The 20,182-nt window shown below is 40.2% G+C and overlaps 1 protein-coding gene across 9 annotated transcripts in view; it reads left to right on the top strand.

Moving 5' to 3' along the window:
• Positions 1-18,743: 18,743 nt before the first annotated feature.
• KIF21A (kinesin family member 21A) overlaps positions 18,744-20,182 on the top strand; it is a 147,375-nt gene continuing 145,936 nt past the window's right edge. For 6 of the 9 annotated variants that reach the window (XM_036074443.2, XM_036074433.2, XM_078075883.1 and 3 more), the window contains exon 1: positions 18,745-19,002. In XM_036074443.2, the coding sequence (XP_035930336.2) occupies positions 18,959-19,002 (44 nt within the window). In that variant the 5' untranslated portion in view covers positions 18,745-18,958. Of the gene's footprint in view, positions 19,003-20,182 lie in introns of all 9 variants that reach the window. The other 3 variants (XM_036074438.2, XM_036074436.2, XM_078075880.1) reach the window with 1 other exon arrangement.

The raw sequence follows: 20,182 nt of genomic DNA, 5'->3' as shown, positions 1-20,182 counted from the left end.
AAAGTTGGAAGCTAGCAGAGGTTGATTCATGAAGCTTAAGGAAAGAAGCCCTGTCTAACATAAAAATGCAAGGTAAAGCAGCAAATGCTCATGCAGACGTGGCAGCAACATTGAGACAAGACTCCACCAGCAAAAGGATTATGTGTGACTCAATGAAAGCTGAGATGGTGGTTGGCATTTTTTAGCAATAAAGTATTTTAAAATTAAGGTATGTACATTTTTTTTAGGCATACTGCTATTGCACAGTTAACAAAGTACGGCATAGAGTAAACACAACTTTTATAAGTACTGGGAAACAAAAAAATTCATTTCACTTGCTCTATTGCAATATTTGCTTTATTGCAGTGGTCTGGAATGCGTAATAACTCCAAGGTATGCCTGTACTTTGTGCCAGACACTCTCTGTGTAAAGCATTTTACTTATATTAATCTTTAAGATAACCCTTCCTGGTAGATAGAATGATTTCTATTTTACTAAAACTGAAGGAAGCCAGGATTATGAATTAGGTCTTGCCTGACACCATCAGCTTTATGCTTTTAAGGACTTTACCATAATTTTTTGTTTGGTTTGTACTGTTTCAATGTAAACCCTTTTATATGTTGCTGCACTATTTAATAAATTTAAATTCTTGCCCACATGCATGTTGTGAAGAAGTCCAAGGAAATGGTAAACTCTGAAGGGAAAGCACTGTGAATCCTTTTTCTCTCTTAGCTGAAGGTTCCTTTCTCCAATGAGTCCTTAGTCTTGTATTTAGTCCTCAACAAATATTGATGACTAGCTCTAAAACCAGTTTTTTTTTAAACTGCAGGGCTCACCAAATTCAGAAAGAATACTAATTTTCCACTGAAACATTTTTACTCAGTAAATGCAAAAACTCAAGCACCAGGAAGAGGTGCTGCCTTAAAATTCAAAAATTCAGTAAAATGATGAGAATATAGTAAGTGTTTTCTGTTGGCAAAGTGTTTTTAATATATATTATCTCTTTTAATTTGCACAACACGCCTACATAGGAAAAGTTATATAGACATTTTAAAGATGAAAATTCTGGGACTCAGAAAAATGAAGCGACTTGTTTATACTTAGATAGTAGTAATTAGTGGATTCAGACTCCAACCTAAGTGTTCTTACATTCCAGATCCCAGGTTACCCAAGACTCGACAGTTTTGTTTGGGTGTTCATTTAAAATTTTTCATTACAGCCAAATTGCCATCCAGAAAAGTTGCTACCAATTTTCAGCTAGTCTAATGTAATTGTTAAAAGTGTTAACTTGGCTGGGGCGCCTGGGTGGCTTAGGTGGTTAAGCATCTGCCTTCAGCTCAGGTCATGATCCCAGGGTCCTGGGATCAAGCTCCACATCGGGCTCCCTGCTCAGAGGGGGAGCCTGCTTCTCCCTCTCCCCCTGTTTGTGCTCGCTCTCTCTCTCTGTCAAATAAATAAATAAATAAAACCTTTAAAAAAAGTGTTAACTTGAGAGTTACTAACTGTGGGACCTTGGTATAAATCACTAGACTGTCCCTCAGTTCAACTGTAAAATGTGAATGACAATATAGCAGCTGCCCACACAGTTATTGTGAGGATTAAGTGAGTTAATACACATACAGGACTGAAAAGAGTACTTGGCACACTGCAAGACCTATATAAGAGCACCAAACTGTTGTTGGCACTTGAGATTCTATCAGAATGTCATTATTATTATTAACAACCTGATGGGTATAAAATGCTGTTGATTTACTGTTTTTGAAATTATTATTCAATTTATTTCAACAAAAAATCTAGTATTGTTTATTTTGCATTTTCCTAATTACCAGTAAGGTTGAGCATCTTTTTGTGTTTTTTTGTTTTTCTTTGTATTATCTGTTCAGTGAACGATTAGTTCATACCCTTTGCTCATTTTTAAAAATCTGTTTTATATTTTCATATTGATTTGTGTTTTATAATACATCCTGTATATTAATCCTTTGTAATACATATAGCAGTATTTTTCTTTAGTTGTTACTTATCTTTTAACTTCGTTCATGGTGTCTTTTTGGTTGCAGTTTTAAAATTTTATGTACTTAAGTTTATTAAGCTTTTCCTTCATGGTTTTCAATTCATATCATACATTTTACATTTTCTTCAATATTTATACAGTTTTGGTTTTTATATGTGGGTATTTAATGCCCTAGGAATTAATTTTTGTGATTGGGGAGAGGGAGTGTTCCCGTCCCATCCCTCCCAAGTGGGTAGGCATCTCCACATGAATGAGGTGGAATTTGATCATTTATCTAGGCTTGAGCCCTTGCACTCCCCATCCCTCCAAATCTAAGCTCTTGCTTCTGTAGTGACTTCTTTAAAAAATTAGGGTAGATAATCTGATCAACTCTTTCTTGGCTTTAGTTTTCCACCATATATATGGAAGCTGATCTTGAAGAGGGTTGTAGACATCCAGCTCAGTACCACTGAAAGGCAGTTGGAGATGAGAATTTGGTGATTAAGTAGGCAAGCAGGTCTTAAAAGTCATTGTCTTGGCTTTGCTGCCATAACAAAATACCATGGACTAGGATGTTTAAACAACAGAAGTTTATTTCTCACAGTTCTAGAGGCTGCAAAGTCCAAGATCAAGGTGCTGGCCAATTTGAGTGAGGGCCTGATGAGAACTCTCTTTCTGGCTTGTAGTTGGCTACCTTCTTGCTGTATGCTCATATGACTTCTTTGTGCACAGACAGCAAGCTTGCTGGTGTCCTTTTCTTTTTTTTTCTTTCTTTTCTTTTCTTTTTTTAAGTAGGCTCCACGTGTGGAACTTAGAGTGGGGCTTGAACTCATGACCCTGAGATCAAGACCTGAGTTGAGATCAAGAGTCAGACGCTTAACTGACTGAGCCACCCAGGCGCCCCTGGTGTCTTTTCTTATAAGGACACTAATACCATCATGAGGGGCCCACCCTCATGACATCATCTAAACCTAATTATCTTCCAAAGTCCCCATCTCTAAATGCTATCACACTGGGGGGCTAGGACTTCAACATATGAATTTGGTGGGGAGGGTGGAGGTTATAAACTTTCAGTCCATAACAGTCATTCTTACAGGGCAGTAGGTCACCTGTTGGTCATGGCTTTCTATCTCAGACAGCCTTCAGGGCTGGGTTGATTTCAAAGGGGGGGAATGAATGGCCTCTTGACACTTCAGAGCAACTTCATGCAGGAGGGAGATGCTGCTATCATCAGCACCCTGAGGTTAGCCCATAAGAAAGTAGAAGCTGTGCTATTTCAGTGTGTCTACAGTAGTTGGCCCAGTGTAGACAGCATCACCGTAGTGATTGCCTTAGTGATTTGGGACTGCCACTTGGCTCCACTTTCTAGCAGGAATGGCATAGAGCATAGTGCCCATTATGGCTGGGATATTAAGGAGCATCACAGCCATGTCATTCAAAATTACCAACTGGATTCCCTTCTCAGTGTCAATCTCCTCTAGCATCTGATTCATGCTGAATATTGCACTCTGGTGACACAGTAGGGGCCTCATGCACGTGGTCTGGGTACTGCCATCCTGGCCTTGCCTCCACCTCAGGCATGGAGTCCCACAGGGAGGTGAGGGGCCCCAGCCTGTAAAGATATTACATTTTAAAATTATTCCACCCACCAGTAAACACAAAACAAACTAATTTGGTATTTAGATTCATTAAGAAATTAAAATAATTAGAAAATACTATTATTGATGTATGATGTTGCCAAATGAAAGCATCATATATGCATTAATGAGGCGTACAGGGAGCTGTAAGGAGCAACAAAAAATAGTAACACAATATGGTTCACATGTCAGCATTCTTTTTTGTGTAAACTCATAAAATTTTATTTATATTTAGCATTTGCCTCTAAATCTAAACTCTCAGGTCAGAATATGATAGGTATTTGATGTGGTGAAACTTTCCAACTCTTTTTTGTATGTTATGCTGAGTTGTTTCCCAAATTTAAACATAGCAGGATCAAAATAAAACCCATGGGCACATCTACATATCCTGCACATGCAGTAAAAGCTAGTGCAACTTAACTGATAAGGCTATGTTCCATGAAGAGCAGCTAGTGTTTCCTTAACTGAAGTTCATGTTCGTTAACATTTGAAAGTACCATTCATTGATCCTTTTGCTCATTGAATATTTACTGAGCATCTACTTTGTGCCATTGCACATAATAGGCATTGGGCCCAAAGTAATGTACACAATACATGATCCATGACTTGCTGGAGGATACAGTCGAATATGTGGAATTTTCAGACAAATAAAAAAGAAAGAACAGAATACGTTAAGAAGACATGAATTTTTACTATATGATTTCACTCATATGTTGAATTTAAGAAACAAAACAAATGAACAAATTAAAAAAGAAGATAAACCAAAAAAGAGACTCCTAACTATAGAGAACAAACTGATGGCTACCAGAGGGGAGGTGGGTGGGAGGATGGGTGAAATAGGGAAATAGGGGATGGGGATTAAGAATTTGCTTATCATGATGAGCACGGAGTAATGTAAAGAATTGTTGAATCACTATATTGTACACCTGAAACTGATATCATGCTCAATTAATTATGCTGGAATTAAAATTAAAAATTTTTGTTTTAATAAAAAATGACATGGATTTGATAAAGAACTAGGATTATGAATGTGATCTAGGTGAAAGTAAATTTGTACAGAAGGTTTAAACTGTTATGAGGGTAAAGAAATTCTGAAAAGGACACAGAACTTTCAGGTATGGAGATGGCAAATAGGGTGTCTTAGAAACACAGATATCAAACTATTCTTTGATTTTAACTCAGAAACCATACTATCCTGTGGAATTCTTTTCAGGTTAATAAAGTAATAAAAAACAGATTTTATGGAAGTATTTTTTTATAAAAATGCATGTGTATAGAGCTCATGACACTATTAATATTTTGATTTCATACATTCACTAAATAGTTTTTTTAACCAAACATTCAGATAAATGTTTCCAAAATCTTAATGATATAAAAAGAATTTATAGATAATTTGGTAGGTGTTCTGGTGCTTAGACACTGATGCTGGGATGAATTTAAGAAAGGCAGACTGGAGTCAGAGATACCATTTGGGAAGAAAATACAATTGTTTTGACAATTGTTTGATGTTTGAGTTAATAGTTTTCTTTGATGTATGTCTTACATAGTTTATATCATTATATCTTAATATATAGTGACTAAAATATGTGGGCACTTCAAAAATTTTATTGAAGCTTTCTGTTCTTTCAAAAATCATAACTTATTTTTAGGGGCACCTGGCTGGCTCAGTCAGTAGAGCATAGGACTCTTGATCTTGGAGTTGTGAGTTTGAGCCCCAGGTTGGGTATAAAGATTATTTAAAAACTTTTTTAAACCATAACTTATTATTTTATGTATTTTTTTAAAGAATTTATTTATTTGACAGAGAGAGACACAGCGAGAGAGGGAACACAAGCAGGGGGAGTAGGAGAGGGACAAGCAGGGGGAGTAGGAGAGGGAGAAGCAGGCTTCCCACCGAGCAGGGAGGCCCACACGGGACTCGATCCCAGGACCCTGGGATCATGACCTGAGCTGAAGGCAGACACTTAATGACTGAGTCACCCAGGTGCTCCTATTTTATTTTATTTTTTTAGAGAGAGAGAGAGAGACCAGGGGGTGGGGAGGGGCAGAGGGAAGGGAAGAGAGACTCTTAAGCAGGCTCCACACCCAGCATGGAGCCTAATGTGGGGCTGGATCCCAGGACTCTGAGATCATGACCTGAGCCTAAATCAAGAGTGAGACGCTTAACCACATGAGTCACCCAGGTGCCCCACAACTTATTTTGAACAGAATACTCCTAATATGTAATTTCCAATGGTTTACAATACATCAGATATTAGTAACACAGTAATTTTTGCCCTGTCAAGAATATACTGAGGAAAGAGAAGCATTGCCTTTCTTCCCTCCTTTTTCTTTTTTCTCTTCTAATGGTTTATAATCCATAGAATCCATGAGTTCATGGATATTTATTATAAATAATGGAAGAAATAAATAAATGGGGGAAAGAGGACAGCTGTTCCTTCTAGTTGAATTCCAATTAATAAAAACAGAAGGAAAGATGGAAATAGAAAATCACTATTAGGCAAATTTCCTAGTACTAGGATAAGAATCATTGACAGATGCTAAAATTAGTGGATGAAAGTATAAGAAAAAAGATGATCATGTTGTCAACACAACTTCCCATGTTTATTAATTACAAAGACAAAATAATAATTTTACAGTGAAGAAATTCAGCAGACACTACCTCAACCACATGATCAAAGTTAACAGTCACTGGTGCTGTGGACTGAATTGTGTCCTCCACAAATTCATATCTTGAACTCTAAACCACAGTGTGACTATATTTGGAGATAGAATCTTTACTGAAGTAATTAAGATTAAATGAAGTTCTAAGATACGGCCTTGATCTGATAGAATTAGTGTCCTTATAAGAAGAGACACCAGAGAACTTACTCTCTACACAGCACAAAGGCAGCTGTTTATGAGCCAGAGAGTCCTAACCAGAAACTGAACCTGCCAGATCTTGATCTGGGTCTTCTAGCCTCCAGAACCATTAAAATAAATAAATAAATAAATAAAGTCTGCTGATTAAGCTACCAGGTCTATGATATTTTGTTAGGGCAACTGATGAATTCAACCTGGTGATAAGACATATTGGCATCATGTGACTCTTGATAAGATGCACTGCAAAGGCCACAACATTACTTCTCTTGGTATTATTAAAGAAAAATGCATAAAATCCAACAAATCTTAAGAAAACATCACACATACGCAAAATGAGGAACATTCTACAAAAGAAATAGCCAGTACTCCTCAATGGTGTCAAGGTCTTGAAAGACAAAGAAATAATCACAGATTGAAGAAGACTAAGAGGACATGACAGCTAAATGCAATGTGAATCCTGGATTGGACCCCCTGAAACAAAACAAGGACTTTATGAGAACTAATGATAATGTTCTGGTTTGATAATTCTAGTATATTTATATAGGTTGTTATATTAGGAGAGTTGAGCACATGGGAGCTCTTTATTCTATTTTTGCTACTTTTTGGAAGTCTAAAATTATTTCAAAATAAAAAAAATTAGATATAAATTGTGTGTGTGTGTGCGTTTTCAGAACTTGACCACTTCTCACTACCTTTATTGCTGAGCCTGGTCCAAGTCAGATCATCTCCTGCCTAGATTATGGCAATAGCCATCTAACCATCTCTCTCATTCCATCTCTAGCTTCCGTAAGTTTATTTCCAACCCAGTGGTCAGAGTGATCCCATTAAAACATAGTTAGCTGTCAACTACTTAGCTCAATAGGACCCAATGGCATCGTATCCCACTCCCCAATTTTATGGTTTAGAAGGTCTACCCTGTATGATAATCTGATAATCTTCTGGCCTTTTCTTTGTACTACCCACCCCTCCCTTTGACCTCTCTAACATCATCTCTCACTGTTTCCTTCCTGGCTTATTTTGCTCCAGTCATATTGCCCACTTTGTTGTTCCTTAAACAGGGTCAAGCATATTTGGATCTGAAGGTTTTTGCATTTGCTCTTCCCTCTGCTAGGGATGCTTTTCCTCCAGTTTCCCCATGGCTCATTCCTTCACTTCTTTCAGGTCTTTCTCAGGGATGCCTATTCATTAAGACTTTTTCTGATTGTTTTCTTTAAAATACGAAACATTCCTACCTTCCAAGCATTGTGTATACTCCTTTTCTTTTCTATAGCATTAATCACCATCAAGCATGCATTACATTTTACTTATATTGTTTATCTTTCTCTCTCCTAAAAAATGTAAGCTCTAGGAGGGCAAAAGTTTTTGCCTATTTTGTTTTCTGCTATATTCCAATGCCTAAAATAGTGTTTGCACATAGTTGTTGAATAAATGGTTGCATGAATGAGTAGTAAGTGCCATCTAGATTGAATTTAAGCCAGGGGGAAAGTATAAAAAGGCAAGGAAAGGGGACCTGGCACCATTACTTAGGAGTTTCAAGATTTACAGATGAGGAAGTGAAGGCCTGTAAAGAAATCTAAAATACAGCCATCTGAATTAGTGGCCTAGAAATAGAGAGTATCTCAGGAAAAAAACAGCACAGTTAACTCTTAATTGCTATTTGGAATTCAAGGGCAATGTTGCCAGCAGAGAGATTTTTGGTTATCAGACTATCAAATGATATGCATCGTTTGGAGATGCAAAAATATTATAAGATACGGTAACTACTTTTTTAAAAAAAGATTTTATTTAATTGAGAGAGGGGGAGAGAGAGGAGAGAGGGAGAGAACAGGAGCTGGGGGCAGGGGCAGAGGGAGAGGGAGAAGCAGACTCCCTGCTGAGCAGGGAGCCTGACATAGGGCTTGATCCCAGGACCCTGGGATCATGACCTGAGCCGACGGCAGATGCTTAAGTGACTGAGCCACCCAGGCGCCCCGGTATCTACTTTATAAAAGCTTACAATCTAGTGGGAAAGACATCTTTAAAAACAGATAAATTCAAAGTAAATTAATAACCTTAATAATGCCTATGTATAATGCGAGTGTATCAAAGGGGCCGTGGTCTAACCTAAGTGTGAGGGCATAAAGAAGAGTGTAGGGGCACCTGGCTGGCTCAATCGGTAGAGCATGTGACTCTTGATCTCGGGGTTGTGAGTTCGAGCCCCACATTGGGTGTAGAGATTACTTAGAAATAAAATCTTAAAAAAGAAAAAAAAGTCTAAGAACACTTTCAAGATTGGGTAGAATTTTTTTCAAATAAACAAGGGGTAGAATGGAGATAAGGTGATGAAAGTAGCTTAAGAAATTCTACCCAAAATTTTTCACTTGCTGGATTTAGAGATATTTTTGAAAACCACTTTATAAATTCATAATTTCTGATTGGAGGGACCCTTCAAGACCTTTTATTTTATTTTTATTTTTTAAACACCTTATTCATTTATTTGTCAGAGAGAGAGAGAGGGCACAAGCAGGGGGAGCAGCAGGCAGAGGGAGAGGCAGGCTCCCCACTGATCAAGGAGCCTGATGCAGGACTTGATCCCAGGACCCTGGGATCATGACCTGAGCTGAAGGCAGACCTTAACTGACTGAGCCACCTAAGCGTCCCTTTTTAAAATTTTTAAAAAAAAATTTTTTTTATTGTTATGTTAATCCCCATACATTACATCATTAGTTTTAGATATAGTGTTCCATGATTCATTGTTTGTGCATAACACCCAGTGCTCCATGCAGAACGTGCCCTCCTCAATACCCATCACCAGGCTAACCCATCCTCCCACACCCCTCCCCTCTAGAACCCTCAGTTTGTTTTTCAGAGTCCATCGTCTCTCATGGTTCTTCTCCCCCTCCGATTTCCCCCCCCTCATTCTTCCCCTCCTGCTACATTCTTCTTCTTCTTTTTTTCTTTCTTAACATATATTGCATTGTTTCAGAGGTACAGATCTGAGATTCAACAGTCTTGCACAATTCACAGCGCTCACCAGAGCACATACCCTCCCCAGTGTCCATCACCCAGTCACCCCATCCCTCCCACCCCACCCCCCACTCCAGCAACCCTCAGTTTGTTTCCTGAGATTAAGAATTCCTCATATCAGTGAGGTCATATGATACATGTCTTTCTCTGTTTGACTTATTTTGCCCTTTTTAAAATTTTTTAAAAAAGGTTTTATTTATTTGTCAGAGAGAGAGAAAGAGAGAGAGCCTCCAAGACCTTTTAGATCATATTTCCCTGTGCTCTCTCCAGTTGATGCCTGCATCTTTTTGATGGTATCATCAAGTGGTTTTTTAGCTATGCCTGAATGTTTTCAATGACATGAAGTTTAATATCTTAATCCCCTATCATTCTTATCCCATAATGCTAAATCCTGTTAATTCTCCTTAAGAATGTCTTTCATTTATAAGTCCTACTTCTTCATTTTCACCATGATCTATCAAGATGTGTTGTTTAGGCCCTTACCATGTTATAACTAAATTAGTATGACATGTGTGCCCCACTGAGTCTCTCAAGTTCATCTCAGAGATCTGAACCAGACTCAGTTCTTTTTTTTTTATATATATTTTATTTATTTATTTTGACAGAGAGAGAGAGACAGTGAGAGAGGGAACAGGAGCAGGGGGAGTGGGAGAGGAAGAAGCAGGCTTCCCGCGGAGCAGAGAGCCCAATGTGGGGCTCGATCCCAGGACCCTGGGACCATGACCTGAGCCAAAGGCAGACGCTTAACGACTGAGCCACCCAGGTACTCTGGACTCAATTCTTTTTAAAATGTTATTTTACTTTACATATTTTTAAATACTGCCTTTGTCTTATCACTCTTTTACTCACAAAGTTTAAATGGTTTCCTATATTTTATTTTTTCAATCTAAAAACCTCTGCTTTCAAGATTCTAAAAAGTGAGTTTAAAAACTATTTTCCTATCAGAAATAGTTCCTAATAACTATTTTACTATTTCCCTTTGGACTTCTACAAAAATTGGAAGAGTAGCTTGGGGTCATAAAACAAATACAAATGTAACCAATTCCTTTTGTCTGGGGGGCCTTTCTTGGTGGTCTACTGTGAAATCACTGTTCTAGATCAGATCAAGGAAATGAGAGCCAAGTTATATACTGATCTAGGTAAAGCATCTTACAAAAACAACCTGTTTATTTTCAATTAAAAAGCACTGATTCGGGCGCCTGGGTGGCTCAGATGGTTAAGCGTCTGCCTTCGGCTCAGGTCATGATCCCGGGGTCCTGGGATCGAGTCCCGCATCGGGCTCCCTGCTAGGCGGGGAGCCTGCTTCTCCCTCTGCCTCTGCTTCTCTCTCTCTCTCTCTGACTCTCATGAATAAATAAATAAATAAAAAAAATTAAAAAAAAAACAAAACACTGATTCTACCAAATGGATATCTGTATAAGGAAAATCGAGAGATCTAGAATATAAAGGCTTTGTATTCTCCTCTTTAATGTGGTTATTGTGCTGTTGTTTTGAGGGAAGATAAATCTAAGCACATGCTCATTGCAGAAGTTGGTGAAATATTTATCATATAGTTATAGATTATAATTAACTTTAACTTCATATTTTGCTATAGGTTTTCTAAAATAGAATAAGAATGAAAAATCTAGAGCTTCATTAATCTTTTGGTTTCAGGGAGCCATGAGAATTTGAAAAATATCCATGTGGAAGTAACAAGAAAAGAAAATGGTGAGAAGAGAGAATATGAAGGCAGGAAATTCAGTTAACAGGCACTTGGGTGGCTCAGTTGGTTAAGCATCTGCCTTCAGCTCAGGTCATGATCCCAGGGTGCTGGGATCGAGGCCCGAGTCGGGCTCTCTGCTCCATGGGGAGTCTGCTTCTCCCTCTCCCTCTGCCACCTCCCCCAAACCCCTGCTCATGCTCTCTCTCTCTCTCAAATAAATAAATAAAATAAAATAAAATAAAAATGAAATTCAGTTAAGAGATATGAAAAAAAGAGTGGTGTTATTGATGAATAAATAAAAGAGGAGGGGCAGTAAATGGTGAAATGTTCTCAACTAAAAATAACTAATAAAATTATCTTTCAGTGATTCAGTTCTATAATATTCCAAAATAAAAAAAACACAAAGAATGAATGACTATCCCAAAATGCTTATCAAGTTCAGTCCTGCACAGTTAGAAAAAAAAAAACACACTCCTCTTAACAAACTTGGCTCAAAACTTTGGCTCAAGACCAGCATGACTTAATAGCTGTAATTTGCATTTGAATGCAATTAACTGGGCCAGTACTTTGGGGTAATCAAGCTGTGTGCAATATGCATAAGCTGCAAACTCAACAAAAGTCCAAAGCACTGGAGAGAAATTTTTAATCTGTGAATTCCCCTTAGATTTGGAATCCAAGTCCAAGCCCTTAAATTCAATTTTAGATTTCAAAAGTATAATTTTAAGTGTGACACTGAAATTTAACTTAAAAAAAAAAAGATTTTATTTATTTATTTATCAGAGAGAGAGAGACAGACAGATACAGAGCACAAGCAGGGGGAGAGGCAGGCAGAGGAAGAGGGAGAAGCAGGCTCGTGGGACTCCAGGACCCTGAGACCACGACCGGAGCCGGAGGCAGACGCCCAACTAACTGAGCCACCCAGGCGTCCCTGAAATTTAACTTTTATCTAATTGTTTATTTTTAATGAAGAGAAGTTTAGATACTTGCCATTATTTTTCCTTAGAAGAATAATTTCACTATTTTTATAAAAGCGATTGATGTCATTTTAAGAATTTCAAGCAATATAAAAAGATACAAAAGAAGGAAACGAAAAAAATCCCTCAAACCCTACTTTCCACCCAGAAATGACTCACACCAATATTCAAAATAAACATAAATGAGAAAAATGTGAAGAAAATGGGTATTTAGTTAAAAGTTTGATTTTTCTAGTAATGTTACGAGTCATTAAAAAATAAATTTACAAAATGTTAACAAACTGCTCTTATCATAAGGTAAACTACTACTTTAAGTATTTAAGCTTACCTTGTGTTAGTTTACAGTATATATTCTTCATATGCAAATACTTTTAATGTAGGCTGAGATTTTCTAAGCCTAAAGAATAAAATGTATAGTGAAATTAACAGAGAAGAACAAAGAACCCAGAACAGGGGGTGGAAATACATAGATTTTAATTGAGCTCTGCCAACTGGGTAGTATGCCTGTGTATTGGGGCAGGGTGGGTGGGTGGAGGTGGGGAGAAAGAGAGTAGAGGCAGGGGGCAGGAGCTGGTGGTGGTGATCAATTCTCCTCTCATGAACTATTTACCTGTCTGTAAAATGAAAGGGGTGGACTAGAATTGTAAAATATTCTCCATCTCCAAAATCATAGGAGTCTAGCTTACCTTTGTTGGTTTACAGAATCTCAGGTGCTCTGGTTTCCTTCCTGATAGTTTGAATGCCACCTTCAATAGATACTATGGTGTGGAAATAGTCTCTTTGAGAACTATAACTGGTAGGCAGCAGACTATCTACAATGAAAACTTGTTCTGTGTTGAAATCAAAGCATAGCATGCCCTTCTTCTGGGAATCACTTATTTGTTCAACAAATAAGTACTGGCTGCACTCTTGAATTTTCCACAGAATCTACTCTTCAATAATTTACAGTCTAGTTGAGGAGTTAAAAAGTGATCATTACAATAATAACAAAGACATTAATGAAATGTGATGAAGATTTGAAAGAAGAAAAAAAATCATACATCTGGTCCAGAGGCAGAGCGAATCAGGAATAGGTTGAAGAAAGGGTGATTTTTGAGTGAGACCTGAAATAAAGATAAGATTTTGACAGACAGATATTGTTGGGAAGGCTTCTGTTTCCTCATATGTTATATGGAAGTAATAATTGTACCCAGCTTCTAGAGATGAGAGAATTATGTGAAATAATGCATGACAGTCACTTCACACATTACACTGGCATGGTAGAAGAGTCCTATAAATGCTTTCCATTGTTATGAGGAAAATGTATAAAACAAAAAGAATCACTGAAGGAAAATTGATATTTCTGATTGTGGTATTAAGGGTTAGTTTCCTAGAGATTTTTTTTAAAAAAACAGGATTTCTGAGGAGGTGGCTGTCTAGGCATGCTTTTCCAAAGCTGGTTGTTTGCACATAAAGTTGTAATCAGAACTTTTTCTTTTAATCTTTTCTGCTAGGAGCAAAAAGGAAGAGGCAAATAACTTTTAATGACTGATTAGAATGTGGAAACCAGAAAAACACTGGGTAGAGGGCCTCAAGGGGAAAAAACTGGTGAGATAGTTGCCCTAATGCATGTTGTAGCTTCTTTTTGGCTGCCTGTTTAGGATGTGCTAGAATCGATCTTTCTTCCAAGTATACCTTAGACAGGTGCAGCTGTAGCATCCGTATCTGCTTTTTATTTATTTATTTATTTTTAATTTTTTTAATATATATATATATATTTTTATGTTTTTTTTTAATTATGTTATGTTAATCACCATACATTACATCATTAGTTTTTGATGTAGTGTTCCATGATTCATTGTTTGTGCATAACACCCAGTGCTCCAGGCAGAATGTGCCCTCTTTAATACCCATCCCCAGGCTAACCCATCCCCCCACCCCCCTCCCCTCTAGAACCCTCTGTTTGTTTCTCAGAGTCCATAGTCTCTCATGGTTCGTCTCCCCCTCTAATTCCCCCCCTTCATTTTTCCCTTCCTGCTATCTTCTTCTTCTTTTTTTTTTTTTTAACATATAATGTATTATTTGTTTCAGAGGTACAGTGTGTATCTGCTTTTTAAAACACTTTGTATTATGGAGATATTTACAATAAAATTAGCTAGTTTTATGGGGTACTTATTGAATTAGTGCTGGGATTAACAAATGATAAGCAGAGCCTTTTCAGTTTCCAAAACAACTCTATAAGGTGAAAAATACATTACTTACATATAAGAAGCTGAGACTTAGAAAGGTCCCATATCTTGCCTAAAGTCACTTAGTCATTTGGCTTATCTTTAATGATCTATATTATGTGTCAGACACTGTACTAGGAACTACAAATACATTAATGAAAAAAAAAGAGAAGATCTCTGCTCATATTTGAAGCTCACATTCAAATGGAGGGAGGCAGACAATAATAAAAAAATATTAACAAGAAAATATCACTTAGTGAAAAGGGCTATGAAGAAATAAAATAGTGCTGTGATAGTGAATAAGTGGGGGTTCACGGTGCTGGCTTCATGGGTGAAAGGTTAGTGCAGTCACACAGGGTCCTGGACTTAGAGGGGCCCTGCTCTTAGTTTAATGCTCTACACTCACTGTCTTGAAATGCTTAATTTTATCTTTGGATTTGTGTTTTGTGAGGGAGGTCTGATAAAACACTGGTACATGTGGGTAAGTAGAGGACATAGGGCAATCTCCATGTCCTCCATTCCTTGTCACACCATTGTCATATAGCTTTTGTGATGCCCTGTGAACATGGACTTCTCTGGTTGACCCACAATGTGTGGGAGTTCCGTGAGATTCAAAGCCAGTGGGAGTACGATGTAAACGTGTTGTGTGTGACTAAGCAGGGGTGCTGACACCAGAGAGGCTATGCTTCCCTCAAACCAGAACTTGCTTCAAATAAAAAAAGAAAGCAATGGCATTCTAAGAAAACACTACCAAAGAACTCTATCTTACCCTTTCTTAGTCATCACTTCCCTGTAGCTAACCACTAATGATGATGTAAAAGGAAAGGCAAAGACAGGCAAAGGTCGTTCCTCTTCCTTTCAGTTCTTCCTTACTCATCTGTAAGCCAAAGGCAGAAAGTGTTAGTAGTATGTAGATGAATCAAGAAGTGAAATAAAAAAAAGTTGAGTTAATTTTGTGCAATTTTTTTACAGTTAAGAATGAAATTCACATGCATATATGTACTACATAGTAGGAATTGTATCATTTTGATAATTCCACAAACGAGTTAATTGCTCTTCTATTCATACTTAAAACCGGCATTGCACAATTTAAAGATGAATGGTAAAATTAACGCTAATAATTAAAAATTTTAATTTTTCTTTATGGAAAATAACATTAAATAGCAAATTAAAAACACCATGACAAGTTGAGTGAGAGAGTTCAGAATCTGAAAAGCTTATATTTTAGCATCTTTAACAGGATTTTTATATGGCTTTTCTTTTTCTTTTTTATATTGCTTTCCTAACAAGACACCCTCCTTGCATTTTCATTTTGCACAGGACATGCAAATCATGTAGCTGGCCCCTGCGGGAGTGCTACCTCAGACTGAATGATAAGGAGAGGTCTCTCTGAGGAGAAGAGAGGAATTTAAGTTGACACCTTAAAGCCCACAAGGAGCCTACCATGGTAAAATCTGGGGAAAGAGCATTCCAGGTAGAGGAAACAGCTAGTACAAAGTCCCTACGGCAGGAAAGAACTTTTATGTGTTGAAGAAATAGAATGAAGACCAGTATCACCAAAAAGTAGTGGTTAAGACTGTGAGTAGCAAAAGATAAGGTTAGGAGTGCCTGTCTAGCAGGCTCAGTTAGTAGAGCATGAGACTCTTGATCTCAGGGGTTGTGAGTAGAGCCCCATGTTGGGCATAGAGATTACTTAAAAAACAAAACAAACAAAAAACAACAACCACTGAATTTAAAAAAAAAAAAAGATAAGGTTAGAATTTGGAGAAGCAAGAATGTGAAGTGTCCTAATATCTAGGAGAATTTACTCTATATCTGTTAGGTAGTTATTGGAAGGTTTCAGTCAGGGTAATGATATAAATGACTTAGGTTTTAAAAGATCACTTTCTGCAGTGTGGAGGCAAGCATGGACTCAAGGAGATCATCTTGAGTGGTCTGGTCTATACCTGAAGAATTCCTCACTCTTCCAGATAGAATTCATCATACTCTTGTTACAATTTCTATTATTGCACTAATGGATTTCCAAATTTGTCATCTTGAACTATACTGTAAGCTCCTTGTAGACACTGACAGTCTTAATTCTCTCCATATCACTAGTGTCCAGCATTGCTAGCATATAGCAGTCATTTATTAAATATTTATTGAATGAATAATTGGAGTAGGATTTAAACTACTCTTGTGGTAAAAAGCTCTTCCCTTGGAGTTTTCCTCAACTTAAGATAATTAATTAGGTGAGCTACAAGGAAAGGGGTTATAGCAGCTATAAAAGAATCTGAAGTAAATGCAAAATAGATAATTAATTTACAAATTTTGAAACTTGGCAGAAAATTACTTAGTCATCAAAGGAAATCTGAATTTTTATACTACTTTCCCCTGAAACCATGTACAAAGCCACAGCTATTATTGGTGCTAATATTTTGGTCAGAACTTCCAACCTAAAGGCTTGGAACCGAAGCTGGGCGTATATACATTTTGATTGGTTTGCATGCTATGTAAATGTGGTGTTGAATTAGTTGTTGATGCTGTGAACTAAGGAGTTTTTCACATAAAGATCTGATTTTTCTCTATCTCTTGAGAAATAACAAACATACAAACAAAAAGCTTGGCAGCAATGGGTCTGCATTCCAGCGAGCCAAGGCTGAGGATGGCCACTGCCTTTGTAAGGGGCTCCGTGTTCTCTATTTTACCTTTCCTCACTCTGCCTGCTCAGACTCACTTAAGTTACCTGCCTGGCTGTTGCCCAGTAGCATCTGTGTTTGCGACATCTCTTACTGAGACGTATATGTACTGGTGCTATTTTAAATAAGATTTTTTTTTAAAATGGTCTTAAATTATATATATTTCTCTTTAGTTTTCTTGATAAATTTGCTTGGCTTTACTTGCCTTCCTTGCAGCTTTTATCAATCCAAGAAGGAAGGAGGCCCATTCCAGAGCCACCCAGATAGGGACTGCCAGGGCTGGAGGAAATGGTGCTGATTTGTTAATAGATAAATACTGAGGGGAGGGCAGGCTCTCTAGAGGGCAGCCAGAGGACAGATTTTTCACTAATTTGGTCTACAGAAGGATACTCACCATCTCAGCTCTCTTTATCTCCTAGCCACATGTCTGTTAAGACTCAGGGGTACGGGGTTCAGGGACAAAATACCTTTAAAACTAATGTATTTATGTATCACACCAGGCCTTCATTTAAGATCATTGAACACTTCTTGTTCGTCCCAGAGTGTGCCGCCTCCTCCGACCCACGCTGCTGGATCTCTGCTGTTTAGAATGCTTAGGTGTGCAAATTTAGGATGTCAGTACTTGGGGCTGTGTCTTTATTTGGATGGTGCCATTTAATCTATTATACTGTTTTGTATGAACCCACATGTTTATTTAGAGGAATGTATGGGGCAGTCCACAAAAGATACTCTGTGGCGAAGCTAATAAAGGCTGTTGCCACAGAGCTATCTAGAGGCATGTGGAAGCACAATAGTCACAAGCAAAAACCACAATGGTTCAATGTTGATAGAATCCCGGGATTGGGAGGTGCCTTTTGAAGGCCAGGCAGGAAAAAAATCAGTTTGTGAGGATTTACTACAGAGCAGGTCTTGGTGGATACTCAGTTCTGGGAACACTTGGCAGTACCAGGGTGCCGTTCATTTACCAGTGTACAAATGACTTAACAGAAACGCATTCAGGAGTCTCGGAGTAAATCGTTTCCATATTCAATGTGGGCTGGTACACGGGCGATGGACTGCAGAACAGCCCAGCTGCCCAGACAGTGGCCAAACCAGGGAGCCGGTTTAGCACGACTGACTGACTCCTGGGAGGGAGGGCGATCAGCAGGGGGCTGGGGAAGGGGGTCAAAGTCCAAGCAGGAGAGAGGACAATAAGCCCAAGGGCGGAAACAAAGCCGAACCAGAGTGGCAGCTGACTGAGTCCTGGCGCTGCGCTCGCGAACCAAGCTCCGATTTTAGAAAGGACGCAGGCAGCTGGGCGAGCACCCGCTGCTGCGTTCTCACAGAAGAACCTGGAAGGGCGCACGGGCTCGCCGCCCTCGGGCGTGGGCAGCCCGCGGCCGGCATCCCTCCCCCTCGCGCCTCTCTGCCCAGCAGCGCCAGGCAGTGCCCGCCGAGGGCAGGGCGGGGCGCAGGCCGGGGGAGGGCGAGCTGGGGCCGGGCTGTGCGGCCGCTGCTGACGCAGTGCGGGGCCGGCAGCCCTGAGCGCCCAGGCGGGCGTGGAGTTTTTAGCCCGGCCGCCGGCAGGCCGCGTCCCCACCGGAGGGGGCAGGGCGCACTTACCGGCCGTCAGGAAGCCGCGGGCGGCCTGCTGGCTCCGCCACCGCCGCGCTTGCCATTCAAGCGCGCCTCGTCCCCGCCCCAGATCCTGGGGGGTGAGCGGGGGAGAAGGGGCGGGCGTCCGCCAGTCGGGAATACCTCCTCCTCCTGCCTCAGCGCCGCCGCCACCTTTCCATTCAGTCGCCCAACATGGCTGGAGCGCGGCGGAGGTGAGCCGGCCGCCCCCTGCCGCTCCAGTCTGCTGCGCTCGAACGCCGCGCCTCCGGCGGTGCCTCAGCTCTGCAGTGCAGAGGCCCAGGGGCCCTGCTGTCGCCAGCCGCCAGCATGTTGGGTGCCCCGGACGAGAGCTCGGTGCGGGTGGCTGTCAGGTGAGGACAGACTCGGCGGCGGCGGCGGCGGCCGGGCTACGGGCTGGCGGCGGGCTGAGGGCGCGGAGAGGACGCGCTCCGGGCGGGAGCAGCGGCTGCTGTGGTGCTGAGATCTGAGGGGGCGGTCGGGCTGGGTAAACTGAGGCTGCGGATCCCCGCCGGCTGGCGCGCGCGGCCGGATGCTGCCGGGGAGACCCTGCCACCCGCAGCCGGGTGGCGTTTGCAGGTAGCGGGCGGCTGCGCGACGCCGGGTCTCCGGGGCGCCCAGACTCCTCGGCGGGTGGAAGCCGTCGGCGCCCGCCCCCGCCTGGTCTCGCAGGCGAGGAGCAATCGCCTCAGGTGGGGCCGCCTTGGGCGATGGCCTGGCTGGCTTTGCCCGGAGGAGCTGACTCCGTGCTGGGCTGTGGTGTTCTTTTTATTACTGAGAGAGTGTCTGTCATATGTGTACATGCGACTCAGGCCTTCTGAGGCAGGAGACAAAGCATCAGACTGACAGCGCTTCCAAACGCAGGCTTCTTAGATGCCTGTGCCAATGGAAGTCTCGTGAAGCATCACAGAGACAAACGTAGCACAAGCGTCTGGGTGTAGGAGACACATCTGGCCTCTCAGGCATTGGAATGGGAATTCTCCTTAAGAATTATATTCCCGGGTGATAAGTCTGTAGAAGGAAGAAACTCTTCAGCAAGTGGAAGGGTTGAATGGGTGACTGGGTGAAACATTCTGTGGTTAGGCAGGGTGGATACAATATAAAATTTTACATGCCTGGGTGTGAATTTTGAAATACCAGACACATCAAAATTGTATTTTGTTCAACGTCAGGTACACGAGTATTGAATGTAACTTAGACTGTTTTGATACATATCAAGAAGCAAAGCTCTGACAGTTGCTTATGGAAAATTGCAACATCATCGCTGAAATATTAATGAAGCATTCATGATAGAATAAGTGCGTTGCTTTCACAGCTCTCTGATGGTCTACTGTGAATCCGCTTCTCTTTATATTTTAAGGATTATGAAAACAGTGTCTTTGGAGAAATGTGAAATTATTGAAAAAAAAATCCTCCACTCATGTAGCCTTTCTGGAAAGGCATTTTAAAAATCCTATCGTGTCAGCATTATTATTTTAGTGGCGAATCTTGATTAGGCATAGAAATGGCAGTTTTATACACTTTGTATCTTTA

Source organism: Halichoerus grypus, chromosome 6 (genome assembly GCF_964656455.1).
Source record: "Halichoerus grypus chromosome 6, mHalGry1.hap1.1, whole genome shotgun sequence".
Lineage (NCBI taxonomy): Eukaryota > Metazoa > Chordata > Mammalia > Carnivora > Phocidae > Halichoerus > Halichoerus grypus.
The sequence above is the reverse complement of the archived record's forward strand: the minus strand, read 5'-3'. Positions and strand labels throughout refer to the sequence as shown.